Here is a 23,520-nt window from a genome sequence, read left to right as displayed (position 1 = left end):
TCCAGAGGCCATTCCCAAAGTTCAGGAGTTGAGCTGGACTCGATGAGGACCACAACCAGAAGCCAGTTGGGGCCATAGGCTATTACACAGGGGGCTCCTATGAGAGGTGGGGGGTTAAGAGATCACATAGCATCATTGAGTATTGCACATAGTCCTTTTATTCTCTGCAGCAGAGAGGCCTAAAAGAACTCTTATCTACAGACACGAGCATTGTCATGATAAATAGCAATCCTGGGGTAGTGGTTTTAGACATGGTGCTGGTATGTAGGGAGGGCTCAGGGCAGAAATGTAACGTGAGCAATGAGTCACAGGCTAGCTCCCAGGTGCGTGAGTTCCAGTTACTGCTGGGTTAGGACAGACAGGGCTGTTTAAAGGTCCCAAGATCCAAATGTCCTCATGGCAGGTGGAGAGCTGGCTGGACGGATGCACTGGGTAAGTGAAGGATGCTTCCCAGTAGAAGCTGCCCCTACCCTTCAGTTCTTCACATCTCCCAGGTGGAGCTGGGCAAAGGAGGTAGCCAGCTGCAGTGCCTCCTGCAGGCAGCCCACATTCTTGCCTGTGGCCTGAGCAGACACATCTTTGCCACCACCTTTGCCGTCCATCAGCCCTGACACCTGCTGCACCCACTCACTGGCTTTCAGGCCCCGGTTGGCTGCATTCTGGAAGAAAGAAAGGGGACGTGGGAGTCAGGACAGAAGACGAGACTGAGGAAGACATGGACAGGGGTGGAAAAGGAAAAGTATGGAGGAGCTTAAAGGCCCACTCCTGCCCTCCTGGGTGCTGCCACCAGGGTTGAGACAGATCCTCCAGCTGGTACTACAGCCCAGGGCAGGCACCGGCAAGCTGGGCTTCAGCATGATTAAACACATCCCCCCCAAGGAGAGGGCCTGAGGGTAGGGGTGCTGGAGGAGGTGACAGGAGGCCAGAAGAATGGCTGTTTCTAACTGGCTGCACATGCAAACAAGGGTCTTGGGCAAACAACTCGAAGAACCAAGCTTCCTCAGAAAAGCTATAAATACCACTTCCCACTAGTACAGGGCTGCAAGGTGTTCTGACCTGGGGGACTTGACACAAACACGTGATCCTGCCAGCTTCATTATCCACTGTGAAGAGCATGGCAGATGTCTCAGGGGAATGCGTCTTGAAGAGCTTCAAGGCTTCATTCAGGGCCTATGGGGAAAACTGATGTCAGGCCACAGCCTGGGGAAGGGGTGCCATGCTCTGCATGGTGCGAGTCTGCAAAGCTCAGTTCTCAGAGCACCCCTGCGGTCCACCCCCTTCTAAGAGCAGGTACTGGTCCCAAGAGTCTGTGTGGAGGAGGACCCACCCACACTCTGGTTCTGAGGTGTGTCTTACATCTCCAGGAGCTGTAGCTCTCAGGCCACCAGCCTCCTCCATGGCTCAGCCTAAACTCAAACCAGAGAGTAGGCCCTCAGGCATCCACTCTACTCAGAGCCACAAAGCTCACACTTCAGCCACCAGAGGGCTGAGACCCAGAAAGGAGACAAAGTAGTAGACAGGTATAAAGCAACACAGGGAGTCCCAGCCCCCAAGTTGCCTTGGCCGAGGCACCGCTTTCCATCTCCAAGATGACAAGGGGCTGGTTGGGGTTGCTGTCAATGAGTTGCTTTGTTTTCTCCAACACCTGCAAGGAAATCCACAAGAGAGGCTTCAGGTCAAAGGCCCAGACAGCTGTCCACACAGTCTCTGCTGGGTGAATCCTCCGTGTTCCCTTCCAGCCACCAGTACAGCAAGACTCACTCGCTTCTGGACATCAGCTTTGCTAGCCCGGTCTAAGTCATCCATGATCTTCTTCAAAGATTTGAGATTCTCCCGGAATTCATCCTTCTGCCACTGGGGGATGACTGCAGTGGCCAGGACCTGGAACCAGAACCAGAATACCACTGGAATCTGGACCACAAGGAGCTAGGATGAGACATAAGTCCACCCCACCTTTCTGGCTTTGAACACCAAAGTCTTCCCTGGCTAGTATCCAGAAGGAAAGAGAAAACATAAAACAAAAAGGTATCCACTGGCCTAGAGACCAGTCACCCTATGAGCAACTATATGAGTTGTACCAAGTAGGGCAAGAGAGAAAGGGGGCAAAGAGAGCTGGGGCTCCTATAAGAGTTGGTCCCTACCAGGCAGTGGACACAGCCTGTGATGGGCTCACAAGAAGCCTCCACATATTAACAGAGATGAGGAGGCCTGGCAACAGTGGGCACCCATTCCCCCAAGTCCCTCAACACTGATGCCCACGGGTGCTTTGAACAGGCCCTGCCACTGGCAGTGGGGGCAGCAAGTAGATTACAGGAGCTCACAGGCCCGGATCCATGAAGACCCCTTTGCAAGGCTGCCAGACAAGAGATCAAAGGTCCACTGCCCTGAGAACCAGGACCTGAGAGTTCAGGGAGTGTCTGACTCATCTGGCCCCGAGCAGGGCTTGAGGGGGGAGGCCACCCCTACCTCCCCAAGGTCAGCGATCTCCCTCTGCACGTCCTTGTTTGGCGCAGTCTGGGCCTTCACTTTGGCCTCCATGACAGAGAGAGAGTTCTTCAAGCTCTCCGCTTTCCTGAGGGCCTAGAGAGGGGCAGAGTTGTAAGCTCCCAGTCAGGTAACTTTCAGCTTCACTCCTGCTGTAAACTGGGGCAAGCACTGATGGCAGGCTATGGAACTCCCAGGATACTAGAAGTTTCTCATTCTTTAAGGAGCCAGCGTTGGTGGCCTCATGCCCTAGCCCTCCTCACAAGCCTGACCAGCAGGAAGGCTGCACTGCCTCAGGCTCAGGGGAGAACCAACAACTCCCGAGCCAGGAGCCCTTCTCACCCCAACAAAATGACCAGTCCTCAAGCTTCAGCACATATCAGGCCCCAGCTGCAGTCCCCAACCCGGAGCAACTAGCCCTGTACACTATGTGTCTCAAACTAGGCATGTACACCCAGGGAGATGTGAGTCAGTGCTGGGGGCACTGGAAGCCACAGCAGAATTACAGCTTACCCTCCTAGAAGCAGATATATTATGGAATAAATGGCAGAATTTTTTTTTTTTTTTTTAAGATTAAACACAGTATAGCTAAGTAGTCCTATACGAGGACGCCTGGGTGGCTTACCAGTTGAGTGTCTGCCTTTGGCTCAGACACTCTCACATCGGGGTCCCCACAGGGAGCCTGCTTCTCCCTCTGGGTATGCCTCTGCCTCTCTCTCTTTCATGAATAAGTAAATAAAATCTTAAAAAAAAAAAGTCATGTAGGTGGTGGTTCTTTTCTGCCAGGTAGGGGTCACTGGCAGACAGTTTGGGGGTAGCATCCTACTTCCAATTCTGTGTGTAGCAGCTACTTAATCGTCTACACTACAGATTTCACAGACTGTGCTCCCCCTGCCTTGTTCAAATAAGCTACAGACCAGCCTGCGGCGCTCACCTTCTGGGCTTCGGCCCCTGTGACAGCAACGATCCTCCGGATACCCTTGGCAATAGCTTCTTCACTCACGATCACAAAAGCTCCCGCATGACTGGAATTCTGCAGGTGCCTGAGTGGCAGAGGACAAAGTCCACGGTGACAAGAAAGCCCACGCACCCTGGTCCTTCCTTGCCACACCTGGGAGACCATAGTGAGAGCCTGAGGTCTTTGAGGCTCCAGGGAAGCCCCGACAAGGGCACAGCGGGAAGAGGCCCTTCACTTGATTTCAGGGTATGGCTCAGGCCAGGAAAGTCAGAGAAAGCCTAGCTGGGACTGAGAACACTCTTACACTGAGACACCACCTTTCTGAGCTTCAGTGTTCTTACGTATAAAATACAGTTAATTCTCCCTCACAGGACTACTGTGAAAATCAGATGAGATCAAACAAAGTGCCTAACACCCAACACAATGTTCCTGCTGGTGGGCTCTACATTCATTCCTAGTTCTGGTCCTCTTTGCAACAGAAACTATATTCTTCTGTTCCTGCCACTACTGACACTATCCGAGGATTACCTTTAAAATCTCATAATCCTAGAAACAGGTTTTATTCCCCAGTTGCTCAGAGAATTTCAAATGCTCATTAAATTTCAGTCATTCTTTCAGTGGCATTAAAGGCTTTGTAGGCAGCTTCCCGTGCTCTAAAGAGTGAAGAGGCATTAAGGCCGAGTGGGGCTCAGGTAAAGGCCAAATTCAGCTGGGCAGAGGAATGAGGTGTCCCAGGTTCCTAGCCATCCTCACACATGCACCTGTTCCCTGCCTGCCTGCAGCTCACAGGAGGCCCTGTATGGGCTCTACCATGGCCTGAAGGATGTTCTTCTCAACGAGATTCCTTTGCAAGCAAGAACTTTCCAGGCCACCACACCATCCCAAAATGACCCCAAGGGCTACAGAGGACTCCAGCTGGAAACAAGTAGTTCTTGCAACCCAACCTGAGCTGGGTGTGCGGTGGGGCCTGACTCAGGGGCCCTGAGGCAATGGAATGAATCCCCAGATGCTGCTCAAGCTGGCAAAAGAAGCTAAGTGAAGACCCCAGAATGGAGAAGAGCTAGGAACAGCTCAGGAGCTTGGTGAGCGCTCCATGGCCTTCCTGAAGCCTGAATTCACAGGCCTTCTTATCAGAATCAGCCCAGGACACAAGAGCAAGCAACTGTGAACTAAACGTTAAGACAATACTTTTTTCCATCCTAGGAAGAACATTTCATCACAAAGCCAGCAAATGTCAATGCCGGACGCCAAGGGGTCTGACAGGAGCACGGGATCCTAAGGTTCTTGGGAATGCAATCTGGCAAGTGTATTTCTGAGAACTTCATTTCAACCTTAAAAAAGTAAGCGTGGGTCTAGCCTATTACTCACTTCCTCCAAGGATAGCACCAGATTAACAAAAAGCCAGTCCCATCCACTGCTCCCCTTCTACTCACGTTCCCCCACAGAACTCAACAGAAGTGAGTGAGCCAGCAGGGCCAGAGGGGTCTTCCAACAGCTCGGACACTGGGACCCCAATGGAGACGACTCGCACAGGGTCAGGATAGGTTTCATCAAACACAGCCCGTAGGCCCTGGATGGCTTTAGCTGCTGCCAGGGGACAATCCTGGGTGTAGACTGGCTGCCATGGAAAGAAGACAGAAAAAAGATAGGAAAAGATCTCTGGAGGGGCAGTAGGAAGTGGCAGGGAAAGCATGGTCTTGTAGGCAGGACTCTGGTTTCTAATCCCAGCTCTGCCCATCATGTGCCCTGAGCCTCCCGAAATAAGGCACCATGAGTAAAGTCAAAGGGATCAAAATAGGAATTTCCAATTATTTTGCTAAACTGTGAACCAAATCTCATATGGGTGCACTATAGTTGTGTGAAATAAAACCAGAAAAGCTCTGGAGAGGGTAGAGCACAGACCTCCCTCTGCTCCCTTCCCCAGAGGCCCTAAGGCCCCTCCATAGGATACCACTGCCCCTACACTCAGTGCAGTTGAGAATTACTGCTTCAAACAAATCTGTGTGTTTAGCAGGGTATGGTCCAATAGAGAAGAACATCTGGACTTCAGAGAAGGCTCCACAAAGAAAAGCGCTGGTACAGGAAGAAGCAAGGCTCATGACCCAAGAGCTGATGCACAATCCTACCTTGGCTGCCTCAATCATCCCATTAGCAATCTCTTCAGCCTTCTTGATCTGCTGGGTGGACATGGCTCCTTTGGCAGTGAAGTCAAACCGAAGGCGGTCAGGAGCAACCAGGGACCCTTTCTGGTCAGCTTCTCCGAGCACAGAGCGAAGGGCGAAGTTCAGAATGTGCGTGGCTGTGTGGTTGCTCATGATGGGCCTCCGTCGGGGCTGTGAAGAGCAGGGGCAGCTGGTGGAAAGGTCTGCCGTCATCCCCTAATATCTGCTCTCTCCTTTCCCACTACTAGAATTTTTAGTTGGATACATGGCTGCCTGAAATAAGGGCTACGTTTCCCAGCTTCCCTTGCAACTAACTGTGGCCATATGACTAAATTCTGGTCAATGGGTGGTGAGCAGATGTGATGCATACCATTACCGGGAAGAAACCTGCCCTCCCCTTCCTCTTTCCCGCTACCTAGACTAAGAAGTAAGAGTTGGCAGATTATGGCCTGCGGGCCAAAATCTAGCTTTTTGTCTTTCTTCATTAATAGGTTTATTGAAGACAGCTACACCCATGTGTTTATATATTATCTATGGCACTTTTATGCCACAACATCAGAGGTGTACAGTTGTGACTGAGATTTTATGGCTCACAAAACCAAAAATATCAACTATCTGAAACTTTACAAAAAGTTTGCCAATGCCTGGCCTACCAATGGATTCGGTGGCTACCTTCTTAGACTATGAAATCAAGGGCAACAATGAGGATAGAAAAACAAGCAAGGAAAAACTGGGCCCTATGCCTTTGTGGGGCAGAGCCTCTGTATCAGCTTGGACTCCAAGATGAGAAACACATTTCTACCTTGTTTTAATAAGCTCCTGTTATTTTGGAGCTCAGTCACACAAACAGGATCTATTTTTTAATACAGGATTCTGGGCTCCTGAAGGAGTATTTGTGGTTAATCTGAAGAAGGGGAATCCATGAAACAAGTCTGTAAGTCTCAACTAAAGTCACTGTCATTTGGGATGCCTGGCTAGCTGAGCTGGAGGAGCAGTCGACTTGATCTCGGGGTTATGGATTTGAGCCCCACACTGGGTGCAGAGATTACTTAAAATAAATAAATAAAATAAAAATAAAATACAATCACGGTCATATGATTTGAGAACATACACATTTAAGAATTCACAGCTGCACCCCTCATAAAATGTGCTCCTGCATCAGATTTGTAATAATCTTTTCTCTGAGGAGTGATCAACAAGGACCAGACCAATTTAAAGCCAAAGAAGATGAGTTCTTTTCATAACGTATATCAAGTCACCATGACGTACACTTGAAATACTTTGGAATTTTATGTCAACTATACCTCAATAAAGCTGAAATTTAATTTTTTTTTAAAAAAGGGAGATGATTACTAACCAGGTCCAATGCCAACCAGCATAATGCAACTCACCTCGTCAATAAACAGCCGGACCTGGTCCCCCACTCTCAGACTGCCATAGATGGTGCCTATGTGCAACACATACCCTCCTCGCACCTGAGCATTCTTCACTGTGAATTCCATTTTCTAAGAGCAGTCCAGGAGAACAATATGTAAATAAATCCAACATATATATATATATATACACGCATACATATATATCTTTATATATGTTACATATTTTCTAAGCCCTTCCGTACTAATGTGTGTATATGCCATTATACATACTTTATACTATTAATACCATTACATGTATTGTATAATGCACACAGACACCATTATCCACTGAAAACTAATAAAAAGCAACCACACTAAAGTGAAGCCCAGTGGCTAGAAGCGGAGGCTGGAACAGGAACAGTAGTTCATTTCAGAAAGAACTGTCAATTATAGAACCAAACCATCAAGTACAGGCCCTAACAAGATAAGATGCAGATGGATCTCCTAGGAGAAATCAATTACTCCTCCAACTCTGCCAACAAGAAACCATCATCACCCCAAACTTGTGATTTTCTCCAATGGACTTTCCTTTAAAACAACCCCTCCCAATTTCCTCCTTCTCCTCCTCCATAAAATATCAGTTCCTCTACTTCCTTTGTTGGACTCGCCTATGGTTTTGCCATAGCTTACATGTCCCACACTGCAATTCTCTATTTCCCAGTAAACTCACTCTTCCTGGTAAAATAACATGTTCATTTTTAAGGTTTAACCATACCTTATTTACCATTAAATATATAGACCACTTTATATGTGCACAAATATATGTGTATATATACACAGATGCTAAGGAGCATCTTAAGAGAATTTAAAGCCACCAGGAGGAACCTGATGCCCATGAGATGAGGTAACTCATCTAAGATCAGAGTCAACAGTGGCAGAGCTAGAGGCTGGGGCTTCTGCAAGGAAGTCTGCTCTCCAGAGAGCTACCTTTTCTTCTTCATGAGGAAAGCCTGGATGAACCCAGGATCAACTGATGCAACCTGACTGCAAAGATCCTGCTAAGAGGGACTTAATGGCAACTGAATCAGTGGTACAAGAGGCAACTCACTTGGCCTCAGAAACACTAATAATGAACCACACCAAAAGATCAGTTATGTCTGCTCCCCAAGGCCAGGAGTGTGAGGAGCCAGAAAAGCTACCCCAGTCCAGGCCCAGCCCTCAGCTGGATACCCCATCCCTGGCCAGCAAGGATGAACAGTTGGCTCACATCTTCACTGTTGTCCTCAACCTTCACCAGGTAGCCTTCATCATAGATCTGCCCTCCTTGCTCAGCATAGAAACAGGTCTTATCCAGCACCACTCCACACTCCTGGCCCGTGGACACTTCTTCCACGAACATCTTATCCCTGCGCAGAGCCACCACTGTGGCCACTACGTTCTCAAATGCTGCAGAGAAGGGGAAAAACAGAGTCAATGACTTCATCACACATTCTTGTCTTTTGCTGGATTCTCTTTGGTCCTTAGGTTCTAACTGTCTAATTTTATTTTACAAGCAAGACCATTAGACTCAACAAAAGGGCTTATTACCAGGGAATGTAACACTCAGTAGAGTGACCCAACTGTCATAGCTTGCTTGGGACGGGGAGGTTTTCCAGGTGAAACTTTCACATCACTGGGGCAGTTCCAGTCACTCTATCTCTGAGCTACTGAACAGGAACCCAGCAAATCTGGTTAAGTATTTAGAAGCAGTAATAAATTCCCTACTCCCAAGGTCAATTCACAATGAATTTGTTCATTTTATGGGCTTGCTTGGATAGATTTAGGGATCTCTGACAGAACAAAAGTAAAAACATGTATTGCCTGTTTCTTTCTTTTGATGCTTAACTTTAGAATGCCACTATTCTATTCCATTCGTTCATTTATTCATTTAATTAATTTCTGCAGGGCTTTAACTCAAGACCCCAAGATTAAAAGTCACATGATCTACCAACTGAACCAGCCAGGGACCCCTAGAATGCAGCTATCCTTGATGCAAAATTCAATAGCCACTGATGATTGTATCATTGCCCATTTCCCGGTTTCCTGAAAGGTTTTATAGTTAGGGGAAACTAGGTAAAGAGTATGGGGACTGTCCTATGAATCTATAATTATTCCCAAATAAAGAGTTAAAAAATTAATTGCCATGGGTCTCTGGGTATATGAAATTGCAGAGCATGACTCTAGTACTACAGGAGAGGCAGGAGAGGCTCTGATAAATACCCTAAGTTCCTAATCTTGAGACTCAACAGAGGTACACACAGTAACATAGGGACGTACTATAACTCCCACTGGAGTCCGAATGGTAATTATACTTTGGGGAATCCTCTGTTGCTTCCAGACCCTTCTCCCGGAGCTCTTCAATAGCATAGATGTCCAGCATAATGAGGTCTTCCCCGCCAGCTCCTTTGCCCTGTGATTTCAGCTGCCAGTAAGAGAAATAAACAGAAGTTACCCTAATGTGGGAAAAATAATTCTGAAATTCTAATTCAAATTGCTAAACTATGCCCAATATAAAGCTCTAGAACAGTTTTTCAATCTTAGCACTACTGACATTTAGGGCCAGGTAATTCTTTGTTCTGGGTGGCTGTCCAATGTAGGTTATTGAGCAGCCTCCTGGACTTCTAACCACTTGATGCTAGTAGCATCCTACCCTCAGCTGTAGAAACCAAAAAGTATCCTCACACATTATTGACAAATATCCCCTGAGGCGAAAGTGCTCCCGTTTGACACTCCCTGGTCTTGGGGAAAAATAGAATTTCAAAGACTTTAATGGAAGGAAACTCTTGTTCTTTGTAGCCAAGTCCTGCCTTGTTTGGTGCTGGGTTTCTTGCTCACTCCCCAAATTCTTTACCTGGGCCAGTTTCCTCTCCTCTTCAAATCCATCCATATCTACCACCATGCCTTTCTCTTCAGCAATCAGTCCAGTGAGATCCACTGGAAACCCATAGGTGTCATAGAGGAGCCACGCAGTGTCCCCTGGAGCACAAAGGGAACTGTGTAAGATTGACACGACAGTCCCTGCCCTTTCCAAAGGAAGCTGGCAGTGACAGAAGGAACTGGAGACAAAGCAAGTTAGTATTGATTCTGTTCACTTGTCAGAAAATCTATCAAATCCTTCAGAATTGACCTGGAGGAAGTACAGGTGGTCTCCTGGTAAAGTTCTGTTTCTTAATCTGAACATGAGTGTACTCAGTTTGTGGAAATTCATCATGCTTTCCCCTTGTACCTTATGCTGCAATAAAAAGTCAAAAAAAAAATTTTTTTTTGGAGTTTTCCAGTCTAATAAAAAAAAAAAAAAAAAAGAAAGACAAGTTGCAGAATAGTATATATGTTCCCCTTTTGCTGGAAAACACACACATATGCCCCTACATACATGTGTATGCAAATAGAGAAAAGCCCTGAATAGTTATACAATAGGTAAAAACTGTTACCTCTGAAAAATGAGTTTAGGAAAGAGAATTTTCATTTTTTACTTCTGTGTTAAACACTTTGCCACAATAACGTATTACTTTTATAATTTTATGATAAACCCAATTTTATAGTAAAAGCCTTAGCCCTTGGAGACACAGGACTCCAGTCATTTTTGAAAAAGGGTTTGCCTCTTCTGGACAGAAGAACCAGCCTGGAATAAAATGGGTCCTTACCAGGAATGGTATTACAGTCTCCCAGGCTCTGAATTTTCCTATCCAAGATGCGGCGCCCTCTGCTGAGAGTCTTGAGAAACTGCACTTCTTCTTCATTAATGATGTCCTTTACCATATCTGGGTCTTTCTTCAGCTCAGGAAATGCATCTCCCTGGCAAAGGGGAAACAGAGATGTGGGCTCAATAAGGACAGGGACCATTCCGTGACCCCCCTCAAAACTCATTAACAGTATGCTAACTCCCACTTCATCCCTCTAAGCTCTGTGCATTAGCAGAACACAGTTAAGCAGGGAGGTACACCTACCAAGGACTGGACGACAACATCTACTAATGTGGCAAAGAACCCTCTGCTGGCATTGAGTTTCTCATGGGAATATCGAACAGCTCGGCGGAGAATCCGTCTCAACACATACCTGAAACATGCAGAAAACCATCTGCTCTAGGCAACTTTCCAAGGTAAGCATTTGGTAATTCTAATTCGGGGCTTTTAGAATTCTACCCAAAGCAACATGACTAGTTTTTTTTTTTCTTTTTTAAGATTTTATTTATTTATTCATAGAGACACATACACAGAGAGTGAGAGAGAGAGAGAGGCAGGGACACAGGCAGAGGGAGAAGCAGGCTCCATGAAGAGAGCCTGACGTGGGACTCGATCCAGGGTTTCCAGGATCATGCCCCGGGCTGCAGGCGGCACTAAACCGCTGCACCACCAGGGCTGCCCTGACTAGTTTTTTCTTTCAGAGACTTTCTTTGACCCTAAGACTGTTTTTCGTGTGTCCCTGAGGTCATTAATTCCAGCAGAAAACTCAGAGATATACCCACAAATATGCATCAAAGATAACTCTGCTTTGTTTTTCTACCACATTCTGCTGATCCAGAGATGGAAGCAGGTATAACCCAGATGGCTGGTGCCCCAAATCCCAGGTACTGCCCGTCAGTAATAAAACTGCCTGGGGCTAATCAGTATCTACCCCTTCCCTCCTTGCCAATATCCTACTGGACAACCTAAAATACAATCTGTATCCTATCTTGTACTTAGCAGCAAAGATTTAATATAGTGGCAACTCTGTAACACGACCTAAAACTCTCTTAATCCCTAAAAAAAAATAAATAAAGGGATTCCTCCAACTACCTAAGACAAATAAAAGAATAAAGAATGGCCTTAAATTCCATGGAGACTCAATAAACTCAGTGGCAATCCTAACACCATGCCATGCGTAACAAATATACTTACCCCCGTCCTGTGTTGTCAGGTCGGCCACCATCGGCCAGTGCCACGGTGATGGTCCGGGCATGGTCAGCCAGTACCCGATAGGCCATATCGATCCCATCAGCATCATCGGCACCAACTTTCCCAGTGTATGGCCGGGCACCTGTGCCCTACAGATAAAAACCAGGAGGAAGCTCTTTAGGAAGTAGCCCTTCTGGCATGGCCTTGCTCTAGAGGCTCCAAGAGGACTGAGTGAACATAGGGGAAAGGATGACCCTCTTGCCAGATCTTTTAACACCAAGAAAGACAGCAGGGGTAAAGAGCCTCTAGACATGCCCCTGCACTCAACAAACTACAGCAACTTGTGCTTAGAACCTCTGAGGTTATTAACAATTAAAGTGACAGATGGTCACAGGTACTCTTAGCTGGCAAAGATATTATGTTATCTCTGACTGTACTGCTAAGAGTCCCACCTAGAAACCTCCACAGAAGTCTGCAATGTTTACAATAGGACCAGTACCTTCTGAATGGCTTCAAAGTAAGGAACAAAAAGGTCCGTGTCATAGTTGGACATCTTATTCTGCAGTACAGACACCAGTCGCTCCAGGCCCATCCCTGTGTCAATGCTTTTCTTAGGAAGAGGCTTCAAAATGCCATCACTTTCCCTGCAAGATCCAGAGAAGGAGGAAATTGAAATTACTCTGGGTGCTAACCATTCCCCACTGGTTAAAACTCACTTATATAGCACAGATTGCAGGCTCTATTTGCCATTTGCCTGTCTGGTTTGGTGGGAGGGAGGGGAGTGGAGGGGAAAAAGGAAGTAATACTCTGGGGCCTATTACAGAGTGAGGCAAGGGGTGCCTGGGTGGCTCCACTGGTTAAGTATCTGCCTTCAGCCCAGGTCATGGTCTCAGGGTCCTGGGGCAGAGTCCTGCATCAGGTTCCCTGATCAGTTGGGAGTCTGCTTCTCCCTCTCCCTCTGCCCCTCCCCACGACTTGTGTGGTCTCCCTCTCACTTTCTTTCTCTCTTCCTCAAATAAATAAAACGTGAGGCAAGCCTCAAGCTAATGAGCTTTAAAATTGCAGTCCATAGGGATGCCTGGGGGGATCCACTGGTTAAGCGTCCAACACTTGGTTTGGACTCAGGTCACTATCTCACAGTTGTGGGATCGAGCCCCACATCATGCTCTGTGCTCAGTCCAGAGTCTGCTTCAGATTCTCTCCTCCCTCTCTCTCCTACCTACTGTCTCTGTCAAATAAATAAAATCTTAAAAAAAAAAAAAATTGAATCAAATCACAGTCCAAATTACCACAAAAATGACATCATAGGAATAGTCTTGAAGTGAGTACTATGTGGAATAAAAGTAATTTACAAAAGATTAAATAAAAAAATTAAAAATAAAAGTAATAAAAACAAAAGATTAAATCCAACCATGTCTCAGAGATCAGAGGGAAAACCTGAGAAATAAAATCTAAATATTGTCCACAAGATCCCCTGATGCCTTTAGTGCCTTCTATAGCTCCACTCCACTGTCCCCAAAGATGAGGATGAGAAGACAGCCTTGCGTTGAGTTCCTCTTTCTCTACTTGGCTTAAGGTGCTGCTATTAGCACGAACAGTTCAGGACCCCACGGCCACCTGTTATACTGGATAAACACAAGGTTCCAAATCTCCAGCACATTGGGGTCATCCTGGTTGACGAGGTGTGCAGCATCCCGGCCACCAATCCGGTCATAGTGGATCTCACTGCAGGGACCACACGGGCCCGTGTCACCCATCTCCCAGAAGTTATCCTTCATGTTGCCAGGGAGGATTTTGGTGTCATCCAGCCTGTACAGGGTAGGAAAGACAAGCCCAGTTACAGCTATTGACAAGATTCTTGCCCAGACTTGCATCTACCACAAAAGGAGATTCTTATGCATTTCCAGCTTTTAAAAAGATAGATTAAAAGTTAAAAAATGACTAAGCTATGACTATAATAGAATACAAAATATACATAAGGGGCTACATTCTTAAACTAAATAAAAATGGGCAAAGATAGGGATTGAGCCTAGAAAACACATAAAAATGAAAACACCTATGCTCAATAGGACCACAATTTAAGCACTTTCTTTGCAAATGTTCTTTAATTTTAAAAATGGAAACAGGGAAGCCCTGGTGGCACAGGGGTTTAGTGCTGCCTATAGCCCAGGGTGTGATCCTGGGGACCCGGGATTGAGTCCCACGTCAGGCTCTCTGAGTGGAGCCTGCTTCTCCCTCTGCCTGTGTCTTTGCCTTTCTCTCTCTCTGTGTCTCTCATGAAAAATAAATAAAATCTTAAAAAAAAAAATAAAACATTTAAAAATGGAAACAGTATAAGCATTAAAACACCTACTGAGTATTTCAAGTCACTTCTCTATGCCCCAATTTAGTCCAGTGTTTCACCTTAAAATGATACCAAAAGGAATTTAGTAAGATCAAAATTATTTTTAAAAATATTGGACTCTGCTGAGAACTGTTAGGTAATACAACACTCAAAAGAGATTGAGCATACTGGATAAACAGAGTCCAGATATACACAAGCCAAGCAAAACAGGATTCCTATGCCAAGAGTACTATTTAAGGTTCACATGCATTACTGCCCAAAATGTCCAAGTACATGTAGACCACAGAATCTAACCAAGTAGGGGTTTCAGACCAGGTACCAGGGGAAGCTGGACTGGAATAATATTCCTGGAGTAAAAGTAATTAATTAATACATGAATGAATGAAACTGAGAAACTGTGCTAAGTGTGGTAAAAAGCTATGCTTTTCTAAGAGTGAAAAGAATAAGAAAATGAGTAGGGCACCTAGGCGGCTCAGTCAGTTAAGCATCTGCCTTTGGCTCAGGTCATGATCTCAGGGTCATGCCCCCTTCCTGCTCCTTGCTCATCATGGAGTCTGCTTGGGATTCTCTTTCCCCCTCTCCCTCTGCCTCTCCCCTTACTCACACTCTGTCTCTTTCTCAAATAAATGGATCTTAAAAAAATAAAATAAAGGCAAATAATGCACTAAAGGATATTGCACCCAGTCACTTCCACCTCCATCTCAAAATGTATAGCCCAAAACAAGAAATGGCAATGCACTCCAAACTCTAATACCCCACTATGGCACCAAGTTAGAAATCCCTTTATTCCTCCACACTCAACATGTGAGATACATTCTTACCCTAAGTTTTGCCAGATCTGTTTGCACTCCAGGTCTGGTTCTAAACCAGCTGCTTCATCCCCACCAAAGTAAGTAACATAAAGTCTCTCAACTGGAATACCAAACTCTTGGGTGAGAAGCTCCAGAGCCATCTTACATGCCAATTCCTATAATAAGACAAAAAAAGAAAGAACATGGAATGTGGCCAAGCCAAAATCTATTTAGTATGAGTAGGAAACGCCCAGATCCTAGGAACACAAATATAAAACTGCAACATTTTCACTATCAACACAGCCAAATAAATTCAGGATCAATTTATACAAGACCTCCAAAACATAACCTGAAAACATCAAATGAAAGGTACTACTTTCAGGAAGTCTTAGTATTAATAAATATCCTTCTTTCCTGAATCTCCTAGATGATGATACTTCCTATTTTATAACAAGCAAAACTGGAATCCATATCCTTCAATGGAGAGGATCATTTTGCTCAAAACCCCAAAGGAATCTTCTCTTTGAGCTTACCTTGAAGTAATCTCCAAAAGACCAGGAGCCCAACATCTCAAAGAAGGTGTGATGATAGACATCCTTGCCAACGTCATCTAGATCATTGTGTTTGCCCCCAGCCCGGATGCATTTCTGGGTATTGGCAGCTCTGCTCAGCTTTGCCATAGGGTGAGATGGGTCAATAGTGTTCAGAAAGATGGGTTTGAACTAAAAAAGAAAGGGAACATTTCAACTTTTAAGGAGATGCAGATCTATCAGGTGGTCACATGCTGGCAGGAAGAGACCACACATAAACTGTTCGGTTTGTGATTTAATTAGCCTGGAATACAGAAACTTGGGAGGTAGGCAGCCTGATGGAGCCACAGCAGAGGCAGCCTATCTTGGAGCAGCTTCTCCCTGGTCCTAGTTCTCTCACAGTCCCCACCACTGCCAGTAACACCACCTATACAAGGGGAAGGCCTGCTGGATCTGTGCTAACAGCCAGAGGTTGATGTAGTGAAACTCACGCTTCCTCATAAGTCTCTGGTGGTCGGGGCTTAGAACACCTTTCTGGAAGAACTTATTCTCAAAGTGATATGTGGGGGATCCCTGGGTGGCTCAGCGATTTAGTGCCTGCCTACGGCCCAGGGCGTGATCCTGGAGTCCCAGGATCAAGTCCTGCATCAGGCTCCCTGCATGGAACCCGCTTCTCCTTCTGTCTCTGCCCCCCCTCCCCGCCCTCTCTGTCTCTCATGAATGAACAAATAAAAATCTTAAAAAAAAAAAAAAAATAAATTAATTAATTAATAAAAGTGATGGGATCCCTGGGTGGTGCAGCGGTTTGGCGCCTGCCTTTGACCCAGGGCGCGATCCTGGAGACCCAGGATCGAATCCCACATCGGGCTCCCGGTGCATGGAGCCTGCTTCTCCCTCTGCCTGTGTCTCTGCCCCTCTCTCTCTCTCTCTGTGACCTTCATAAATAAATAAATAAATAGATAGATAGATAGATAGATAGATAGATAGATAGATAGATAGAAAAAAAATTGAAAAAAAAAAATAAAAGTGATATGTTGGGGGTGCCTGGCTGGCTCAGTCGGTAGAACAAGTGACTCTTGATCTTGTGGTCATGAGGTTCAAGCCCCAGTTGAGCTTAGAGTTGACTTAAAAAGAAAATAAAATAATTTTTAGGGGGATCCCCGGGTAGCTCAGTGGTTCGGCGCCTGCCTTCGGCCCAGGGCATGATCCTGGAGTCCCGGGATCGAGTCCTGCGTCGGGCACCTTGCATGGAGCCTGTTTCTCCCTCTGCCTGTGTCTCTGCCTCTCTCTCTCCCTCTCTCTGTGTCTCTCATAAATAAATAAAATCTTAAAAAAAAATTTTTTTAAAAACTGATGTAGTGGCTTCATGGTAAAGGTGATAAGGAAGAAAAGAAACTGAGACCTATTAAGGGAGTAAAATCAGCACAACTTTGCAAATGACTTGTAGAAAGAAGGTATTATTTTGCTCTCAGGATTTATCAACTTACACTTTAATGTATCATTGTTATGTAACTTTGCTTTATTTTCCCACTAGACCTGTCCAATTTGGTAACCACTAGTCACTCGTGATTTGTAAAATTAATTAAAATGAAATTGTTAGTAATTAATTAAAAATATTTAAAAACAAAAAATTCAGTTCCTCAGTCACACCAGCTCAATAATCATGCATGGGGTTGGGGTGCGCCTAGCTGGCTCAATTGGTGAAGCATGCAACTCTGATCTGGGGGTTGTAAGTTCGAGTCCCACACCAAGTGTAGAGATTACTTTAAAAAATTAATTAATTTTTAAAATCTAAAAAAGGAAAAAAAAAACCATACATGGCTGGTAGCTGCCATATTGGGCAACCCAGCTATAGAACATTACTATCACCGTAGAAAGTTCCATTGGACAATTCTTTCTTTTTCCTTTAAAGATTTTATTTATTTATTCATGAGAAACAGAAAGAAAGAAAGAGAGAGAGAGAGAGAGCGCGCGCGCGCAAGAAAGAGGCAGAGACACAGGCAGAGGGAGAAGCAGGCTCCATGCAGGGAGCCAGACTTGGGACTCGATCCCAGGTCTCCAGGATCAGGCCTGGGCTGCAGGCGGCGCTAAGCTGCTGAGCCACCCAGGGTGCCCTCTATTGGACAGTTATGAACTAGACCATGAACTCTTTAAAAGCAAAAACTCTACTGCTTATCTTTGTGTAGCTAGCACCTGGCATAGCACCTAAAAAAGCGCAGATGCCTAATAAATACTATTTAAAAATGTTTTTAAAAAAGGGGGGGGGAAGCAAAACCCCATCAAGGTATTTCTGATTAAGAGGCAGTATAGCACAAAAGTTAAGCAAACGACTACCTGGGGTTCAAAACCACACTCCAGCATTCACCAGCTATATCAGGTTGGGCAGTTTACTTGAGCTGTCAGTGCTTCAGTACAGAGTGAGGATGAAATGAGTCAGCATACGTACAGGACATAGAAGAGTGCCTAGCCATCATAGTAAGCGCTACATACAACAGTCTAATAATTACTATTATTCAGAGTACATTAGAACATTGGACTCCCACGGTTCTCCTACCTAGTCGGCCCATGTGGGAGAAGACAAAACCCATGCCTAGGAATGCCTCACTAGAATAGAACTTTTCCAGTGTTCCAGAAAACCCATCACCTTCCAAGTCCACATAAAATTAGTGCCCCCTATTCCAGGTTTATACAAAGGACTTATACATATCACAGAAAACATATGTATGATTTCACAGTTATTACAAAAGATGGAAAATGTTCCCCCCACTGCCTCTAATTTTCTATGCCAGGAAAGAAAAGAAAATGTCAACTTATCACTTAGTGCAAAGTGAGCCACATTCTAAGAGCCAGTGGGTTCACTAGGCTAAGCGGGGCTCCAAGAGAACCACCAAAGGAAAACCCTGAAGGGACTATGTAACCTGAATCCACTTCCAGTCCATAGTCAGCCTGACAAAACAGTTTTCAATATCACAACAAAACTTTCAAGTTATCTGTTATAGTTCAACTGCCCCAAACATAAATCCTACTAATAAAGTTTCTACGGCAGTAGATCCAAATTGGTATTGGGGACAGTAGCTTTAAGAGTTAAAAAAAAAAAAAAAATCAATAGAGGCACCTGGGTGGCTGAGTCTGTTAGGCGTCTGACTCTTGATTTTGGCTCAAGTCATGGTCTCAGGGTCATGGGATTGAGCCCCACATGGGGCTTTGAGCTGAATGGAAGAGTCAGCCTGAATTCTTCCCTCCTTTCCCTCTGCCCCTCCTACCCCCACAACCTTACATGTGCATGCTCTTTCTAAATAAATAAATCTTAAAAAAATTAAAAACAGGGCAGCCCCGGTGGCGCAGCGGTTTAGCACCACCTGCAGCCCAGGGCGTGATCTTGGAGACCCGGGATCCAGTCCCACGTCGGGCTCCTTGCATGGAGCCTGCTTCTCCCTCTGCTTGTGTCTTTGCCTCTCTCTCTAGCTATGTCTCTATGAATAAATAAATAAAATCTTAAAAAAAAAATTAAAAACAAAATTTTTAAAGTCAATAAAGCTGCATGGCTCAGAATGGAAATGAAAGCAGAGGTTTGGGCAGCCCCGGTGGCGCAGCGGTTTGGCACCACCTGCAGCCTGGGGTGTGATCCTGGAGACCCGGGATCGAGTCCCACATAGGGCTCCCTGCGTGGAGCCTGCTTCTCCCTCTGTCTGTGTCCCTGCCCCTCTCTCTCTATGTCTATGAATAAATAAATATTAAAGAAAGAAAGAAAGAAAGAAAGAAAGAAAGAAAGAAAGAAAGAAAGAGCTTTGAAAGAATCTTGAAGAACTCACTAATTTTATAAAGGAAAAAACAAGGGGAGGGAGGTATGCCTTGCTGGTTCAGTCCATTAAGCACCTGCCTTTGGCTAAGGTCATGATCCCAGGGTCCTGGGACCCCTGCTTCTCCTTCTCCTTGCCTCCTCTGCTGTGCACTCTCTCTCAAATAAATAAATAAATAAAATCTTTAAAAAAAAATAAGGAAGAAAGAGAAAAAAGAAAAAAAAAAACAAGGATAATGAAGAGTTGAAAGAGAATCACGAAAGCGGAATTAATAGGTCTCTTCATGGCTCAGCAAAATTAACCTAGCCAATGACTAATAAAACACAGTTCTTTACTTAGAAGAAAACGCAAACCAGGGGCACCTGGCTGGCTCACTAGGTAGGGAATGTGACTCTTGATCTTGGGGTCTTGAGTTCAAACTCCACCTTGGGCAGAGAGCTTACTTAAAAAAATAAATATGATATTAAGAAAAAGGTAAAAACCCTTACCTGGTTCATGCCCGCATTGGCAAAAAGCAAAGTGGGATCATCCAATGGGATGGTGGCAGATGAGTGAACATAAGTGTGCTCATTTCTCTTGAAGAAATCTATAAATCGCTGCCGGATTTCACTTGCTGTTAGGGTCGAGTCCATCTTGAAAGTAGCCCTATGGAACTAATCAGAGAAAAATGAAGGAAAATTAGAGGAACTGCGACTAAGAGATAAGTAGGTATTACACAAGACTCCTGGCTCCACAGGCCAAGTCAAAGCAGGGCACTGGTTATCTGTTTGATCCTAAAACCTCTATGTTGTAACATCTGAGGCTAAAATCAACATCAAAGCAAAATTTGCTGCACACAGCAGCCAACAGCCCCACATGTTCTTCTTTCCCATGCCAACCTCAATAGGTTCAATACACCAAGACATCAAGTAGAGCAGGAGCATTTTCTTCCTGTATTCACTTATTCCAAATATGAAGATGTGTAATGCATCCTCTGTGCCATGGCCTAGGCCAGGAATTAAGAAATGGGAATAAAAACCTCATGGTTTACAGTCCGGCAGAGAAGCCTACTAGGGATGGGGGGGATGTTCAGGAGACCTGGGTTCCAGTCCTAGCTATAAAAGCTTAATGGAGTTACTTCACTTCACCAACAAATGGAAAGGTCCTTATAAGATGAACTCTAAAGCCCCTTTCAGCTCTGTGCTCATCTACATGCCTGGATCATGCAAAGTCCCATTATCCCTAAAGCCAGGGTCTCTAGGTTTGGCCTGTCTTTGGGAGGCTGCTGTCAACAGCAGAGAACCTGGGGCCTTGCTATACAAGGAACTGCCTGCAAGTAAGATTATACCTGCCTTCACCTAGCCTAAGCACCCCCAGAACAACTGGCAGACTGCCAGTTATATTCCTAGGGGGCGAGGATGTTGCAGCCACACTAAGGAGGTAGAGCTCAGGGGATCCCTAGGTGGCGCAGCGGTTTAGCGCCTGCCTTTGGGCCAGGGCGCGATCCTGGAGACCCGGGATCGAATCCCACGTCAGGCTCCTGGCATGGAGCCTGCTTCTCCCTCTGCCTATGTCTCTGCCTCTGCCTCTCTCTCTCTCTCTCTCTCTCTCTCTCTGTGTGTGACTATCATTAAAAAAAAAAAAAAAAAAAGGAGGTAGAGCTCAGAATCAGTAAAAGAGAAAGGGAATCGGAAGAGAGAAAAATTAGAAAACAACTTGACAATTTCAAAGCCCTTTCTCATCTATTATGATTTTCCTGAGAGGCAGGTTGTGGAAAAGTAACAGCCCTTGGTGGAAGATCCCAATCACTGGCATGGAGCTGTCATGGCATGCAGCACTCGGCATCTGGAAAAATGGGAACCATCTGGCTGACATTAGTCTCTAGAATTCTAGACCCAACTCTAACCTTAAATAAGTGACTTTGTCCCCAATATGTTTCTTTTGGTAAAAAAGTAGTATCTACTCTGCCCAGGTGTTGTGAGACTCAAAATCTATCCAATATTTGGAAGCAATCCGTAAAGTGGAAAGCCCTAAAGGAACATGGATGGATGCTATTACTTTAAGTCACTTAGTGCCATGTTTTTCCCCCCTTCTTCTAAGGAAGATAAAGACGTACATAGTGAACAAGGGACTCTGATTCAGATTTATCCTTAACCACAATTTCAAACAATTTATTCACAATTCAATCAACTCATTACTCCAATAAAGCCCTTCGGGCAAAAAGATGGTAAAACTGGCTGAAAGAGACAAAGAGAGAACTAAAACTCCCACAGATAAGGACTTTTATATCCATAAGGAGCCAAGGCTAGGATTTTTAGAAACTTTGCCACACCACATTCCTCCTCGTCCCTTCTCATCGTGGAACTCAATGAGTCTTAACGGTGGCAAAAATAAATATACAGTGCCAATTCTGACTGAGCAACATCACAGCAGTTTCAAAATTTTCATTGCTCCTCCTCTAAACGGGCTGAGGTAAATCAGCTGTATTCCAAAAGACACATAAATGTCCCATTTTGCTTATTCATTCAACATCTATAAATGCACATTGTGCTGGGAACCAATATGAATGAGGCTATGCCCTCAACAGAGTGACAGTCATACAGAAAGAACTGCGAAACGTATGACATAAGGATCCAATATATTGACAATAAGCCCTACAGAGGCAAGGACTCTTAAAAGCCATGTCACCATCACAAATTCATTTGTTCAATATATACTGGAAGGCTGTCTGTATTGTATATGCACTGGAAGGTTGGGATAAAGGATGGTCCTCAGAGTCCACTTCCCAGCAGACGCTATAAAGGTCTTGAGTACCTTTAATCACATTGGCCTTTGGGTTTAAGGCTCTAGCCACAGATCTTTCAACGTGCTCTTCATTTGCCAAGTAAGCTGTCTACCCTACTCCACTTTTTCCCATTTCCTAGAATTCCTCAATTGTGATAGATCAATTCCAAAGAGACCTATTTAAGGAAGCTTTCTCTCTCCTTCTTGACGAGATCCTATTTTTATTCTCGTAGCTCCAGGCGTCTTCCTTCATACCTTCCACACGCATCGGACTGCTTGTTCAATGTCCATCTTCCCATCAGGGGTACATCCTCAACATCTAGTACAACCACTGCTAAATAAGTATTTCAGGATTAGGTATGATCCTTTAACAGCGAATAGTTAAGTGAACTTAAAGCACACGGGAAAATGCAGGCTCTTTTGGAAGTAACAGCTGAACATGATGGGGCACAGAAAGTGCTTCCAGATGAACCTGAACCAGCGTCAGCTACTTCACTAGTTTTAAAATTTTAGGAAATGGCTCAGAGGGAATTCCACGCATCTAGACCACCCTTGCACCACCCACCCCACCTCCTCGTCGGTCCCTAGGAGATTAAAACCGGGGGAGAGAAAACCACAGCTTTGGGCGCGTAGTCAATGGCAATCGTGATCCTCGCGAAGTCTAGGTCCTCGGCAAGGCCACCCGAGGCCACTCCGTCCCCGGCGCTCCCGGCTCTAGAGGCCTCGTGGGGCCGGGCCCCCGGAGCCCGCTGCGGCGGCCCCGCTTTCAGGCCCGACCCGGCCGCTCCAGCGGCGTCGCAAAACTCTCGGAGGCCCTTCTGCTTCTCCCGAGGGTCGCCGTCCCTGACTCCTCCCTCACAGCCCACCGCCCGGAGCCCGCGCTTACCTGCTCCCACAGACGCTCCGCGGCACCGGCCCGGAGCCACGACAGACAGCAACCCGCACAGCCCCGCCCAATGACGCGCGCGGATGGAAAGAGCCCCGCCCAGCCTTACAGTCCCGGGAACTTTATTGATCAACCCACCTGCCAATCAATCCCGGGAACGAATCAGCTTACGACTCGGTTTCCAGGAAGGCGGCCCTAAGCCGGCTGACGCAATGGCCGGGAAAACGAGGGTCGGGATACGTCACGTGACCGGCGAGGTTGCGGACTTCTGGAGGTAGACATTTTGGTTTGCAAAGTGGCTAATAGTTGACCTGGCTAATAAGTGTAACCGGCGGCGTGTGTTTGGTAGAGGTCACAGCTCTTGGTATATGCGGTTCTGTTCGTTTTAGTTGCAGGATGGTTCGCGGACTTCAGAGATTGATTTGTTGTGCCCGTGGTTACCCTTGTCTTTGTCAGACCTTATTGGATTTGGTCAAGTGGAAGAAATGACTTACTCGAAGAGGGACAATTGGGTTGGCATCTATCTGGTCCTCG

The 23,520-nt window shown here is 45.7% G+C and overlaps 1 protein-coding gene across 3 annotated transcripts; it reads right to left on the bottom strand.

Annotated features, from left to right (window-relative positions):
- Positions 1-135: 135 nt before the first annotated feature.
- On the bottom strand, positions 136-23,501 carry AARS1 (alanyl-tRNA synthetase 1). 3 transcript variants are annotated; one of them, XM_072818270.1, is made up of 21 exons: positions 23,125-23,501; positions 19,826-19,990; positions 15,541-15,729; positions 15,038-15,183; positions 13,490-13,681; positions 12,372-12,516; positions 11,876-12,021; positions 10,946-11,054; positions 10,643-10,793; positions 9,850-9,974; positions 9,276-9,420; positions 8,227-8,405; positions 6,996-7,109; positions 5,569-5,775; positions 4,876-5,060; positions 3,419-3,527; positions 2,467-2,580; positions 1,762-1,881; positions 1,559-1,645; positions 1,057-1,170; positions 136-659 (listed from the first exon to the last, which is right to left on the bottom strand). In XM_072818270.1, exons 2-21 carry the CDS (start codon positions 19,967-19,969, stop codon positions 474-476), a joined length of 2,907 nt encoding a protein of 968 aa, XP_072674371.1. In that variant the 5' UTR covers positions 19,970-19,990; positions 23,125-23,501; the 3' UTR covers positions 136-473. The 3 variants fall into 3 exon arrangements, with proteins under 3 accessions (XP_072674371.1, XP_072674364.1, XP_072674373.1); XM_072818263.1 differs by lacking the exon at positions 23,125-23,501 and adding an exon at positions 22,987-23,102; XM_072818272.1 differs by lacking the exons at positions 6,996-7,109; positions 23,125-23,501 and adding an exon at positions 22,987-23,102.
- Positions 23,502-23,520: the final 19 nt, after the last annotated feature.

This window comes from Canis lupus, chromosome 3 (genome assembly GCF_048164855.1).
Source record: "Canis lupus baileyi chromosome 3, mCanLup2.hap1, whole genome shotgun sequence".
Lineage (NCBI taxonomy): Eukaryota > Metazoa > Chordata > Mammalia > Carnivora > Canidae > Canis > Canis lupus.
The sequence above is the reverse complement of the archived record's forward strand: the minus strand, read 5'-3'. Positions and strand labels throughout refer to the sequence as shown.